Genomic DNA, 13,340 nt, shown 5'->3' with positions numbered 1-13,340 from the left:
ATTGAAAACTGAGTACTTTTACTTTTACTGGAGTAATATTTTATTATACGTATCTATACTTTTACTCAAGTACTTGATTTGTGTACTTCGTCCACCACTGTTATATAGTTATATAATTTATTGTTATATAGCCTATTATAAAATTATCATCATACAGGCATATGTATGCATGATATATATATACATATACGTATATTTATATAAATTATATATATATATATAGCCTATATATGATTTGATTTGTCTCACTGTGTTTTATATTGTTGAAATTAATGGTTATATTGCTGTTGCAGTTTCACTTGCTTACGCTTTAATTTTCTGAAGAATATTATAAGATGTGTCTTTAACATTGTCATCTAAAAAACCTGTTTTTCCTATACTAAGAAAAGCTGGCACTTGAGTCACGTGACCCACACATGCTTTTGCAATGCATACTTGATTGGGGTGGGTTGTTGACGCTGATGGGCAAGGTGTTGGTTCAGGATTTAGAAAACAGTTGCAATTGCATTATGCCATATACTCATACCAGTGAGTTTGGAATGCTTGTGAGGAGTAGCCTGTTTTGACATGGGTGGTTCAAAATTGCGTCTTAGTCATGAACAGTACAGTGTGCCCTTACGGTAGTTCCAGAGCGTAACTCATGCTCTTTGTAACAGTCATGTGTAATAAACTCGAAAAAAAAGCAAGTGTATTTTACATTGCTCTGTAGGACCATGGCTTGGACCAGACAGAGCAGTTTCTTCCAGCATCGGATGCAAAGAAGTTGCAGAAGAAGAGGATATCGTTCAGGGCGATGGTGGCAATAGGTCTACCCACGGCACTGGCAATCATTGCATTAGTAACTGGACTGCTAGTGTGGCATTTTCATTGTGAGTTATTTAACTCATGAACGAACACACTGTTATTATCACCCGTAAACAGTAAATCTGAATGATTTTGATAAAACAATAACTCTCCAGCGTGTCCACTACAGACAGGTATAATGGGAGGGTGAGGAAGTTGTTCAGTGGTTATTTGACCATCTCCAGTCAGATGTTCTCAGATGCTTATGAAAACAGTAACACCACTGAATATAAAGAACTGGCTTCAAAGGTCTCAAAGCAGGTGAGGTGGTTATGTTTCCTTGTAATGTTTTCAGTTATTTTTTTTATTTACTTTATGTCTACTTAAAACTTTGCATCATTGTACATTGTCTTTTCAGCTCAAAAGTATATACGGTCAAGTGCGCTTGCTGTCAAAGAACCATGTGGGATCCAATGTGCAAGGTTTCAGGTAATTTAAATAATTCTACCATTCATGGGAGAAAATTATGGGTAGTTGACATGAAAGGTCAATCCGAAAGGTCATTACTTTAATTTTTCTTTTTTTAATTTTAGTATAGTTATCAAATATGCATTTGACCTTGTATGACAGACTGCATGGAGTATTTGTGCATTACAAAACGCATTGCAGGACTATTTAAGTGGTGATATACATAAAATATTAATTGTCTCTTGAATATTTATTTTCAAAGTCAAGCCAAGCTCTTAACTGTCATTGTACAAGTAACCAAATCATTTTTCTTTTCACCGGTTGATGCAGAATATTAAAATGAAAAATGTAAATAGAGAAATAAAAATAAGATTGAAAAATATATAAAGTATTTTGAAACTCTTTTGAAACAAAACTATCAATATATTATTGTACTGTAAGTTGCATTATATTTTTTTCCCTTTAGTGAGGGCAGTAATAACGGTATCATCGCTTATTACCTGTCTGAGTTTAATGTGCCGGAGTCCCAAGTATCTGCTGTGGACGAGGCCATGGCATCCCTGGATGGGGTGGGCAATGCAAGGAAAAGCCGGAGGGGGTTTGGTCGCAGGACTGACAATAGCCTCATCATTGACGGCATGACGTCAGGGGGTAAATCTACTGGAAGAGAGTTTCATATTACTTGCATAGTTTCAGTCTGTCACCTCTTGTAATCTAACCAGAAACGTCAAACTTCATTTTAGTCTAGCACTATTCAATCTGATTGTTAACAGTCAAAATGAATATATTTTGGTGTATTACAGCTGTGGATGCTCGGTTAGCTGGCAGAAACCTCAAACGTGAGAAAAGATACTTTCCTTACATTTAGATATTTATACGTGTTTATATCTCAGACTAGTATTGAACTTGTGCTGTCTTTTAGGGTCTGTTAAGAGGTCTCATCATGCTCATGGGAACCAGACAGACATTATCCGGTCTCCAGGTTTTCCCGATTCCGCCTACCTTCCCAACCTTTACACTGAGTGGCAGATTCGGGCCGACCCAGAGCACAGGATCAGACTGGAGTTTGACGTGCTAGACTTGGAGAAAGATTGTCGCAATGATTTCATCAAAGTGTACGACTCATTAGCTCCATCAGAGAAGCAAGTCATAGTGGAGTAAGTGTTTATACACTCTCAGTCATCCTCTTCATGACACAGTACTGCATGTCTGTTTTCATTGTCTTTGTGATATGTGGAATCTAACAAATGTGTTCATGCAGGAAATGTGGATATCGCTTACCTGGTGAGAAGCTAATTTTCATCTCCTCTGGGAATGTCATGCTGGTTACACTGGTTACCAATGAAGAGAAAAACTTCCCAGGTTTCAGGGCATTTTATTCTCAGATTCCAGCCAAGATTCAAGGTAGAGTTTACAGAGATATTATAAACTCTTTAGGGTCCAAAGTTCACTTTTTGACTTTGCCAGCCATACACAGATATTTCTTACTTGCCACAAAACTGTATTTTGCATTATTATAAAGTCCTTATGAAAATGGTATACAATTTTAGTTTTTTTTTTTTTTTTTTTTAAGAAGTCTTATCCTAACCAAAGCTGCATTTATTTGCTCACAAATACAGCTAAAACAGTAATATTATGAATTATTATTACAATTTAAAATTACTTATTATAAATATTATTATTTTCTGTTTTAATGCAATTTATTCCTGTGATGGCGAAGCTGAATTATCAGCAGCCATTACTCTAGTCTTCGGTGTCACATGATCCTTCAGAAATCATTATTTGCTGATTTGGTGCTCAAGAGACGTTTATCATTATTATCAATGTTTAAAACAAATGTGCTACTTAATATTTTTTTTATAACCTTGATACTTTTTATCAGGATTTTTTGATGAATGGAAAGTTCAAAAGAACAGCATTTATTTATTTATTTGAAATAGAAATCTTAGAAAATCATAGGAAATAGAAACATTTTACTGCCATTTTAGATTAATTTTATGCATCCTTACTGAATAAAATAAATTTCCTTCAAAACAAACAAAAAAAGTGTTGTATTGCAGTTCTTTATAAAATTACCAGCCATTTAGCGAGTAACTTACCAAAGCTTGTTGTTTAGTGAGTGTTAATTCCAGATCCTGCTCTTCCTGTGTTAAATCTATATAGTCCCTATATTTGTATTAAAAATGTCTTGTCACATTTTTTTAGACTGTGGAGGGAGACTGACGGGGCTTCGTGGTACCTTCACATCACCTGGCTATCCCTCTCATTACCCACCTCAGACTGACTGTGTCTGGAACATTGAGGTAAAAATGATTTACCCTCAGTGTCATTTAACATATCCTTCATCACTGATGTGTATGGACGTGCGCGCCACTCAGTCGCTCTAACCGCTCCAAGCAAGCGCTCCGTTAATATTCCGCTCACGCTCGCCGTAAACGTAGTCCTAGCATAAAAGAGAACTAGCCTATTCTAAATTCGTGGCCGTGATTTTGTCTGCATGTCATGATCGGGGCTCCGTACAACCGAATATAACCTTAGCCTACCTGTTTATTCATTTATTATGGTATGTAACTAGCTCACCTTTTGCTGCACCATGTTTGCGTAGCACATCTTCGTGCTCTCTGTAATCAATATGAATCTGTACTAACTTTAACAGTCTCCCCGCACTCCCTCTCAGTTTCTTCTCCCTGCTCATTCTTAACTTTGATTTTTACTTTACATTTATGTATAAGGCTTGCAACTTCGTTGAAACAATATCTGAACTCCATAACTGCTCTACTATTCTCGATCTCGAACAAGCAAATCACCAAACGGCATTCTGGGTTGAGCGAGTGGCGCTGAGCGTATTGAGCGAGCGGAGCGGAATCTTCAGAAAGGCGCTCTGCGCTCTTAAGGAAATATTACCACTCCGCTCCCCGCTCCGCTCACATGCTCTGGTTCCGATCATTTAATCCCCTCACAATATTGTACGTTCTTAAATGTTCTGTCCGACAGGTTCCATCAGGAAAACATATCAAGGTGAAGTTTGACAAGTTGTCTATACATAGCCCTGAACAAAATGCCATCAGCTGTCCAGAAGACTACTTGGAGATAAACTACAGGTCAGAAAAAAGTGTTATAAGAGTAATCATCATACTTATATTTGAGTAGATGTTACAAACTATGAAAAATAAAGAAATATATCATTTATACACCACTATTGAAAATCATTAAATTAATCAAAAGTGACGGTAAAAACATATGGTGCTACAAAGGATTTCTATTTCAAGTAAATGATGTGCTTTTGAACTTTCTATTCATCAAAGAATCCTGAAAAAAAATGTTATCACCGTTTCACAAAAATATTAAGCTGTACAACTGTTTTCAACATGAATAATAATAAAAAAATATATTACTAAAGCATCAAATCAGCAAATTAGAATGATTTCTGAAGGATCATGTGAAGACTGGAATAATGACTGCTGAAAATTCAGTTTTGCCATCACAGGAATAAATTATGTTTTAAAATATATTAAAATAGAAAAAAAGTTGTTTTAAATTGTTGTAATGTTTCACAATAATAGTTTTTACTTTATCAAATGCAGGCTTGGTGAGTATAATAGACTTCTTTCAAAAACATTTTTAAAAATCTTACTGACCCTAAACTTATGAAAAGTAGTGTATATTCTCTAAAAATAGATTATAAGTGTTATTTGTTATTTTATAAACTGTTTTAGGATATGTGGGGAGAAGCCACCCAAAACAGTGTACACAATTAAATCAAACCAAGCAACAGTCAGATTTCATTCTGACCTGTCTTATGTGAGCGAGGGCTTTTCTGCAGAGTTTGAGGCCTTTGAACCCACTAATCGTGAGTAGAATCATATTATTTATCCTGTGCTGATATTAAACACAATGTTCGAAGCCAGTACACCATGACACAAATATCTAAAATCACTTTTCCACAGCCTGCCCTGGGAGATTCCAGTGTGACAATGATCTGTGTGTGTCCCCTAACCTGCAATGTGATGGCTACAACGACTGTGGAGATATGAGCGATGAGAGGGGCTGCAGTAAGTTCATCCCATATTAATTGTGCTTATATTCTTTGTATAGTTGTTTTCTCTTAAGCTCTTAAGATACTATAATGGAGTGTCATTTGGTGTTGCCTTGCTTTCTTTACCCATGCATGCAGCGTGTAATGAGACTCAAATAAAATGCATGAACGGCTTCTGCAAGCCCAGTTTCTGGCGCTGTGATGGGGTGAATGATTGCGGAGATAACACTGATGAGGAAAACTGTGGTAAGAATGAAACCAGCACTCAAAATCATGAACTATGGGAGCAAAAGTGATGGAAATGATTTCAAGTTGTTTGTTTGTTCGATTTTGTCTGTAGGGAACTGCAAAGCTCAAGAGTTTAGATGTCGAAACAGCCGCTGCATCCCAGCACAGAAGCAGTGTAATGGCTACAATGACTGTGGCGATGGCTCAGATGAATCTCAGTGTGAAAAATGTGAGAACTTTCATTCAATAAATAAAAATGTTGACTGTCTTTTCAATATTTGGCCTTATTTTGACCTCAAAAGTTTATATAGTAAATTATATATACCTCTATTGTTTATATATACAGTGGGGAAAATATTTATTTGATCCTCTGCTGATTTTGTAAGTTTGCCCACTTACAAAGAAATGAAGGGTCTGTTGTTTTTATGGTAGGTTTATTTTAACGGTTAGAGACAGAATATCAACCAAATCCAGAAAGAAAGAAAAAATTATATAAAGGTTAGAAATTGATTTCCTTTTCAGTGAGTGAAATAAGTATTTGATCCCCTACCAACCAGCACAAATTTTGGCTCCCACAGATTGGTTATGTGCCCATGTGGAACATAGATTAGTCCTGCCACTTTAAGAAGTTACTCCTAATGTCAGCTCGTTAGGTGTATAAGACACCTGTCCACACAATCTGTATCGTCCATTCCAACCTCTGCCACCATGGGCAAGACCAAAGAACTGTCAAAGGATGTCAGTGACAAGATTGTAGATCTGCACAAGGCTTGAATGGGCTACAAGACCATCAGCAAGAAGTTTGGTGAGAAGGAGACAACTGTTGGTGCGATTATTCTGAAATGGAAGAAATACAAAACAACCATCAATCGGCCTCGGTCTGGAGCTCCGTGCAAGATCTCACCTCATGGGATAAGGATGATCATGTGAAAGGTGAGGGATCAGCCCCGAACTACACGGAAGGAGCTTTTTAATGATCTTAATGCAGTTGGGACCACAGTCACCAAGCAAAACATTGGTAACACACTTCGCTCGCCGTGTTTGGAGGGAGAGAAATGCTGACTATGACCCCAAGAACACCATCCCTACAGTCAAGCACGGAGGTGGAAACATTATGCTTTGGGGCTGTTTTTCTGCTAAGGATACAGGACGACTTCATCACATTGAGGGGCAAATGGATGGGGTACTGTAAAATCTTGGACGAGAACCTCCTACCCTCAGCCAGAACACTGCACTTCGTTCTGGCATAATCTGGAAATGGTCATGCAAAGAACAATCTTCGATTAGTAAAAATGTAAACTAAAGAAAGCGAAAGAGGGGCTATTCTAAAAAAAATGAAGAGAGAGGGGAAAACATGAGTTAGTCAGTAAAATCCCCAGCTATAGTGGAAGTTGTTGGAACATCAAGTGGACCGGGCACATGGAGCAGATAAATTCACAGCGTCATCGTCCTCACAGATTTTAGGTTAGTTTGATTAACAAGTTAACAACTTGATGGATGTATATTGCTTTTTGTGTTTGAACAAAGTATATTCGCTTATGGGTTGAGAGATAAACCGGTAGAAATATATCAATCGTTTTGCGTGGCATTTCATTTAAACGCATTATGGTTTAAAAACAAATTAAACTTGTTCAAGGACATTAAGCAGTGGAACAGAATTCATTTTGGCAAATGCGCGCATTAAGACGGTTTCAGCCTGATTCGCGTGGCGTGCACCTGCTCGTACAGCGCCAGTCTTATCTTGAGTTATTTTTCGCGCCTTGTGCTTAAACGTTCAAATGTATTTATTTTATACAATATAATTTCTTATTCAGTGCTTTAAGTGTTTCAAGTAGGTCTATTTTTTGTAATTTGTGGCTGTTTACTTGTCTTAAGTATAAGCTTGTTTTTACGTAGGTTAGTATTTTTTTGTTTTTTTTAGTATTGAAATTGGTAACAAGAATTATGACATTTCAATGCATCAAAATTTTGATGGGATAAAAATCCTATTTAAAGCTATATATACAATATATTTTATTTGTAATAGGGGGCCCTGCAGTAAGTCATAGCCCCGGGGCCCTGTAAGGTCTTAATGCGGCCCTGACAATGACCCAAAACATACCGCCAAGGCAACAAAGGAGTGGCTCAAGAAGAAGCACATTAAGGTCATGGAGTGGCCTAGCCATTCTCCAGACCTCAATCCTATAGAAAATCTGTGGAGAGAGCTGAAACTTTGAGTTGCCAAACGACAGCCAAGAAACCTTAAGGATTTAGAGAGGATCTGTAAAAAGGAGTGGACCAAAATCCCTCCTGAGATGTGTGTGAACCTGGTGACCAACTACAAGAAACGTCTTACCTCTGTGCTTGCCAACAAGGGTTTCTGCACCAGGTACTGAGTCATGTTTTGCTTGGGGATCAAATACTTATTTCACTCACTGAAATGCAAATCAATTTCGAACCTTTATATAATGTGTTTTTTCTGGATTTTTTGGTTGGTATTCTGTCTCTGTACGTTAAAATAAACCTACCATAAAAATTACACACCCTTCATTTCTTTGTAAGTGGGCAAACTTAAAAAATCAGCAGGGGATCAAATAAATATTTTCCCCACTGTACTAGTTTCACAGTTACTGTAGTTACTTGCCAGCACTTAAATTTACCCTAGAGGTTGCCATCATAAATATCATAAGGTTACCAAAATAAATACCCATGCTCAACATAAGCAGTCGCTATATTAAATGACTCAGTTGCCTCTTTTATATCCAGCCATAGCTGTTCACTGCTCTGCTCTCACATATAAGTGCAAGAATAACCAGTGCATTAGCAAGCTGAACCCTATGTGTGATGGAGAGACTGACTGTGTGGATGGTTCGGATGAAGCTGAATGTAGTAAGTCCAGAATTCTTTCCTCTGAGAAATCATGTGGCAAGTTTGTTCCTTATATTTTAAATTGTAATTTATTCCTGTGATGACAGCTGGATTTCCAGCAGCCATTACGCCAGTCGTCAGTGTCACATGATCGTTCGGAAATCATTCTAATATGCTAATTTGATGTTCAAGAAACATTATTATTATCAATGTTGAAAACAGTTGTGCTGCTTTATTTTTTATTTTTTTGGAAACTGATATATTATTTCAGGATTCTTGGATGAATAGAAAGTTTTAATAGAAATGTTTTATGTGGAATAGAAATCTTTATTATAAATGTGGAATATAATTTTTTTTTAAATCACGTTTATTATATTTAATATTTTGTAAATTATATATACAATGAATTTAATATCAACTCAATTTTAATTGTTGGCTATAGATCAGAATGTCATATCAAACAGAGGTTATGCTTTTCGGTGATGTTTCAAGCTAGATATGTTTTATGCTATGAAAACAATCCATTAATAGTGTGTCTGATTGATTCACTGTAGAATGTGGAACGAAGCCCTATAAGTCCAGTCGTATTGTGGGTGGAAAGGACTCGAATGATGGAGAATGGCCATGGCAGGTCAGCCTCCACATGAAGACACAAGGTCATGTGTGTGGGGCGTCTGTTATCAGTAACCGCTGGCTGGTCACTGCTGCTCACTGCGTGCAGGACAATGAAAAGTTCAAGTGAGTTCTTATCTTGTTTAGCCCACTCCTCTCCTCCCCTCCTGCACTGATCCTGACTGATTGTTTGTTCTTTTGCTAGCTATTCCCAGCCTGACCAGTGGGAAGTTTATCTAGGACTACTTAACCAGGGTGAGACTAGTAAGTCAACCCTAAAACATGTAAAGCGCATCATTTCTCATCCTCTGTATGATCACTTGAGCTATGACAATGACATCGCTCTAATGGAGTTGGACAGCCCTGTAACCCTCAGCCAGAACATCTGGCCTGTCTGCTTACCTGAAGCCACACATGACTTCCCAGCAGGCAAATCTGTCTGGATCACTGGCTGGGGCAAACTGAGAGAGGAAGTTGGTAAGATTTTTTTAAATGTTTTTGAAAGTCTTCATTTATATCATACAGTAATATATTGTGAAATGTTATTACAATTTAAAAGAGCTCTTTTTCTATTTGAATATATTTTAAAATGATTTATTCCTGTGATGACAGAGCTGAATTTTCAGCAGCCATTACTCCAGTCTTCAGTGTCACAAGACCCTTCAGAAATCATTCTAATAGTTTAACAGTGCAGTGAACCTTAAACCACATAAACACATTTCATTACACCAAATACACAAAATAATGTTCTTTTTAGCAACATCATATGACCCCTTTAATGTTTCTGTTGAAACGGTGATGCATTTTGTACAGGATGCTTTGATTAATATAAAGTTCAAAAGTACAGCATTTATTTAAAATAGAAACATTGTATTGTTACTTTTGCGTTACTTTTTAAATCTGGACAGGGCTTGCTTGTTTGTTTTTAAAATAAAAAAAGTTCTATTTTTGGCAAATATAAAAACCTTTTCACACCAAAAGTGAAATTAATAAGCCTCACCGTACAGTAGAATGCAGAAGAAGAAATTTCAACACACTTCAGCAATAAAAAAGACATTTTTGCTTATTAGTACGGTTGAACTGGATCATCGAAGGTCAGAAGCAAAGACATTGGTTAATACAATGGGATTAAATACATAAAGGATATTTGTGTTGTTTAACATTTAATTATTGCAGGTTTGCGTCATATTCTGAGTTGCATTATTTTTATTCATTTTGAGGAATACTGAATCTGTGTTTTTTTTTTGTGAGAGATGAATTAATGCACATTCATATTTATTTTAGAACTACAGTAACATCTGATTTTTTTCAACATGGGGACAGGAGAGCTGTCAATCAATAAATTGGGAAAAAAAAGTAGCGTGTTACTTATTTGAAAAAGTAACTCAGATATTCTCTTGTAAATTAATAAGTAATGCGTTACTTTACTAGTTACGTGAAAAAAGTAATCTGATTACGTAACTCCCAACACTGCTCTCCAGCCCAACTAAATCCATTAAAAGTATATAAGTTTCAGTTTTGTATAAATTCAGATATAGACACAGTTAATCTGCAGGATTAATTTTAAGCATTTAAGGGTATAAGGGGCATTTATTTATTTATAAAAATGTATTTATTTATTTAAGGGCATTTAAGGTATTCACCTGTGAAGACATGAATTGTAATTTTTACCAAAAGTAGAAGAATCATGTACAATTATGAAATGAAAATCCATCCATATCAGTTGTCTGATAAAAATAAAAGTGAGTAACCAAAAACGAGTCCAACACAACTACCAGACTGGCCAATGCGATTTGTTTTGCCCCTTTATGCTTAAAACCTCTAGAGAAACACATTTATTCAAGTGTGTCTGAACTCTTGACTGGTATTGTGTAAGTACACAATAAGACATGAGCTGCTCTGTTTGTGCAAACCAGATAATGAGAGATAGTGCTTATTATGACAATAACAACCTAAAATTGTTAGTAAGCTAAGAAAACGTCTTCTCTCCCCTGTTAGATGCCATTGCATCATTGTTGCAGAAGGCCGAGGTGCGCATTATTAACAACACTGTGTGCAGCAAGCTGATGGATAATGGGATAACACCACGCATGATCTGTGCTGGTGTATTAAGCGGAGGCGTAGACGCATGTCAGGTGAAATGAAAGATCTTCTGTTTTTTTCACATTCAGATACATGTCGTCATCATAGCCTTACATTTCTCAGTAACGCATATATATTGCTCATTCCTCTGCCAGGGTGACTCGGGTGGTCCAATGACTTCCACTGAGAGCAATGGCCGCATGTTTCTTGCTGGTGTGGTGAGTTGGGGAGATGGCTGCGGCCGCAGGAACAGGCCCGGCATTTACACACGGGTCACAGAATACCGCAGCTGGATCAGGGAGATGACAGGGGTATAATGTCACAATGGTGACAAGAAATGGACTAAAGCATAACAAAATGTATTGAGAGTTACTGAGGATAATTCAAGCATTCATATTCGTTGAGTTGTATTTCAGTTTCCATAAAGATTCCTATAATCAGGCCAAATGTCCACAAAATATTTTTGACTTTTATTTTCCATGAATATAATAATGAGCTTTCATAGCTTCTTCATCTATTCTTTATGTATTTATGCTCGTAAAAGAGCTTTGTTGATGTCGTCTATGTGCTGTTTTTGAGCTCAAATGTTGCTTTTGCTGTGGAGGAAAAGTATTCTTGCTGCCTTGCTTAAGTCATTACAACTTAAATGCAGCGATTTTTATAATGTAATTGTTGGCATAATGTGTTAATTGACTGTGTTTTATGTTTATTACATTATTACAGTTTTATCACCTTTCATACCAAACAGACTTCATGATCAGATCTGTGCACAAATGTATTTTATGGCTAAGTAACAGGAAACAAGTTTAGTGTTTTCATTTAGAAAAACCATATGTTTGTTATAAAAATTGGTAATTTTTTAGATTTTGATTTTTGCAGTTTTGTTTACACTTTTTTTGTTTGTTTTACTGTTATGTGTATCTGTGATTTAGTTAAAATGTTATATTTTTATTTTTGTTAATGACCTCCTTTGGGGGATTGGCGTTCCCATAATGTGCCTTGATATGGTGGATTCTTTGATAAACATTAAAAGGGAAATTCTAATCTGCTTTGTATTTGTTTATTTTTCATGTTGTGTATTCAGGGAAAGTTATGAAAAATTTTACAATTGCATCAAATACATTTTAAATATAACAAATTTAACATGTTAATAAAGACTGTGACGTAACGCCGCGTTGAGTTCTGGGAAACTGCTTTGTTTATCCGCCATACTTGCAGGATAGCGCTGCCTTTCCGCTGTTGAGTTTAGGGCAGTATTTGATTGTTTGTCGTGATTGTGAAAAATGTCACCAGTGTATGTCCTTCATACTGCTTCGAGAATTGCAATAGTAACTCAGATCATCGTTCTGAGAGAAAACTGGACAATGCAATGTTTTTTTTTGCGTTTTCTATGTGTAAAAACACCAAGGGAAAAGGTCGCGGAGAAGACGACGAATAGTAAATCTGTTAATGTCACTGATTAAACCCACTGACTCGCACTCAATAAAAGAATCACATTGCTGTGTGTTTTTGAAAGTTTTGATTTGGTTGGTTTAATAGTTAACATTACCTTCATTGCGAGCATGACTCTCACTAGGCTTGTGAATGAGCAGAACTTGAACAGGGGACTTTCTAAAATGCTTAAAGTGGCTTAATGTACCAAGACAGTGATAAAGACAAAATTGTAAAGCATATACTATGTGCAGATATGCATATAAGATCAAAATGTGAACGCAACGCGTTTATTTACACGTTAAGCATTTTCGTCTCATAAAGAACGCGCTTAATGCACCGAGACAGTGATATTTAAAGACCACATTCTGTACACACATCTTACTAATAAAGCATAATATGTGTGGAAAAACAGATGAGCCCAAAATATGAACTTTAGAAATCGCTGTCTTAATCCAGAAGCGCTTTCTAGATTACAGTTTTCTAAAGAGAGGAAAACGCTTTACGTTTAAACATGTCAATAATATCAACATTAAGCAGTTGATATTCTGGCTCATCTGCATGTCTTTTAGCACCACTGTCTTAGCACATTAAACCAGCATTTGAAAATGCTACAAAACTTTCCCCAAGCTCCTAGGGATTTGATTTTGCTTGTCATTTGTTGAAATAAATATAAAAAGTACAGTGAGTTCGTGACTGTTCGCTGAATGTGACCCACAATCTCTGATTCTCCTCCGTGGCCATGGAAAAATTAATATTCTACAAAACCTAAGAGAGAAATGCAGAGCGATAAAATAGCTTCTCTTCCCGGCAAACGATACAATGCAGAATGAATGGTTGTTTAACTTAAAGG

The 13,340-nt window shown here is 36.4% G+C and overlaps 1 protein-coding gene across 1 annotated transcript in view; it reads left to right on the top strand.

The window, feature by feature from the left end:
- The window catches only part of st14b (ST14 transmembrane serine protease matriptase b), a 13,561-nt gene extending 1,121 nt beyond the window's left edge, over window positions 1-12,440 (top strand). The window contains exons 2-19 of the mRNA XM_016461615.1: window positions 710-869; window positions 974-1,104; window positions 1,202-1,272; window positions 1,718-1,902; window positions 2,055-2,090; window positions 2,174-2,408; window positions 2,513-2,655; window positions 3,457-3,554; window positions 4,246-4,352; window positions 4,968-5,101; window positions 5,199-5,303; window positions 5,426-5,533; window positions 5,628-5,744; window positions 8,261-8,383; window positions 8,917-9,100; window positions 9,180-9,451; window positions 10,973-11,109; window positions 11,212-12,440. Of these exons, the coding sequence (XP_016317101.1) occupies window positions 710-869; window positions 974-1,104; window positions 1,202-1,272; window positions 1,718-1,902; window positions 2,055-2,090; window positions 2,174-2,408; window positions 2,513-2,655; window positions 3,457-3,554; window positions 4,246-4,352; window positions 4,968-5,101; window positions 5,199-5,303; window positions 5,426-5,533; window positions 5,628-5,744; window positions 8,261-8,383; window positions 8,917-9,100; window positions 9,180-9,451; window positions 10,973-11,109; window positions 11,212-11,373 (2,508 nt within the window). The 3' untranslated portion in view covers window positions 11,374-12,440. The remainder of the gene's footprint in view (window positions 1-709; window positions 870-973; window positions 1,105-1,201; window positions 1,273-1,717; window positions 1,903-2,054; window positions 2,091-2,173; window positions 2,409-2,512; window positions 2,656-3,456; window positions 3,555-4,245; window positions 4,353-4,967; window positions 5,102-5,198; window positions 5,304-5,425; window positions 5,534-5,627; window positions 5,745-8,260; window positions 8,384-8,916; window positions 9,101-9,179; window positions 9,452-10,972; window positions 11,110-11,211) is intronic.
- The last annotated feature ends 900 nt before the right edge of the window (window positions 12,441-13,340 follow it).

Source organism: Sinocyclocheilus anshuiensis, unplaced genomic scaffold, assembly GCF_001515605.1.
Source record: "Sinocyclocheilus anshuiensis isolate Anshui unplaced genomic scaffold, SAMN03320099.WGS_v1.1 scaffold180, whole genome shotgun sequence".
Classification (NCBI taxonomy): domain Eukaryota; kingdom Metazoa; phylum Chordata; class Actinopteri; order Cypriniformes; family Cyprinidae; genus Sinocyclocheilus; species Sinocyclocheilus anshuiensis.
Note: the sequence above shows the minus strand (reverse complement) of the source record. Positions and strands in the feature narration are given on the sequence as shown.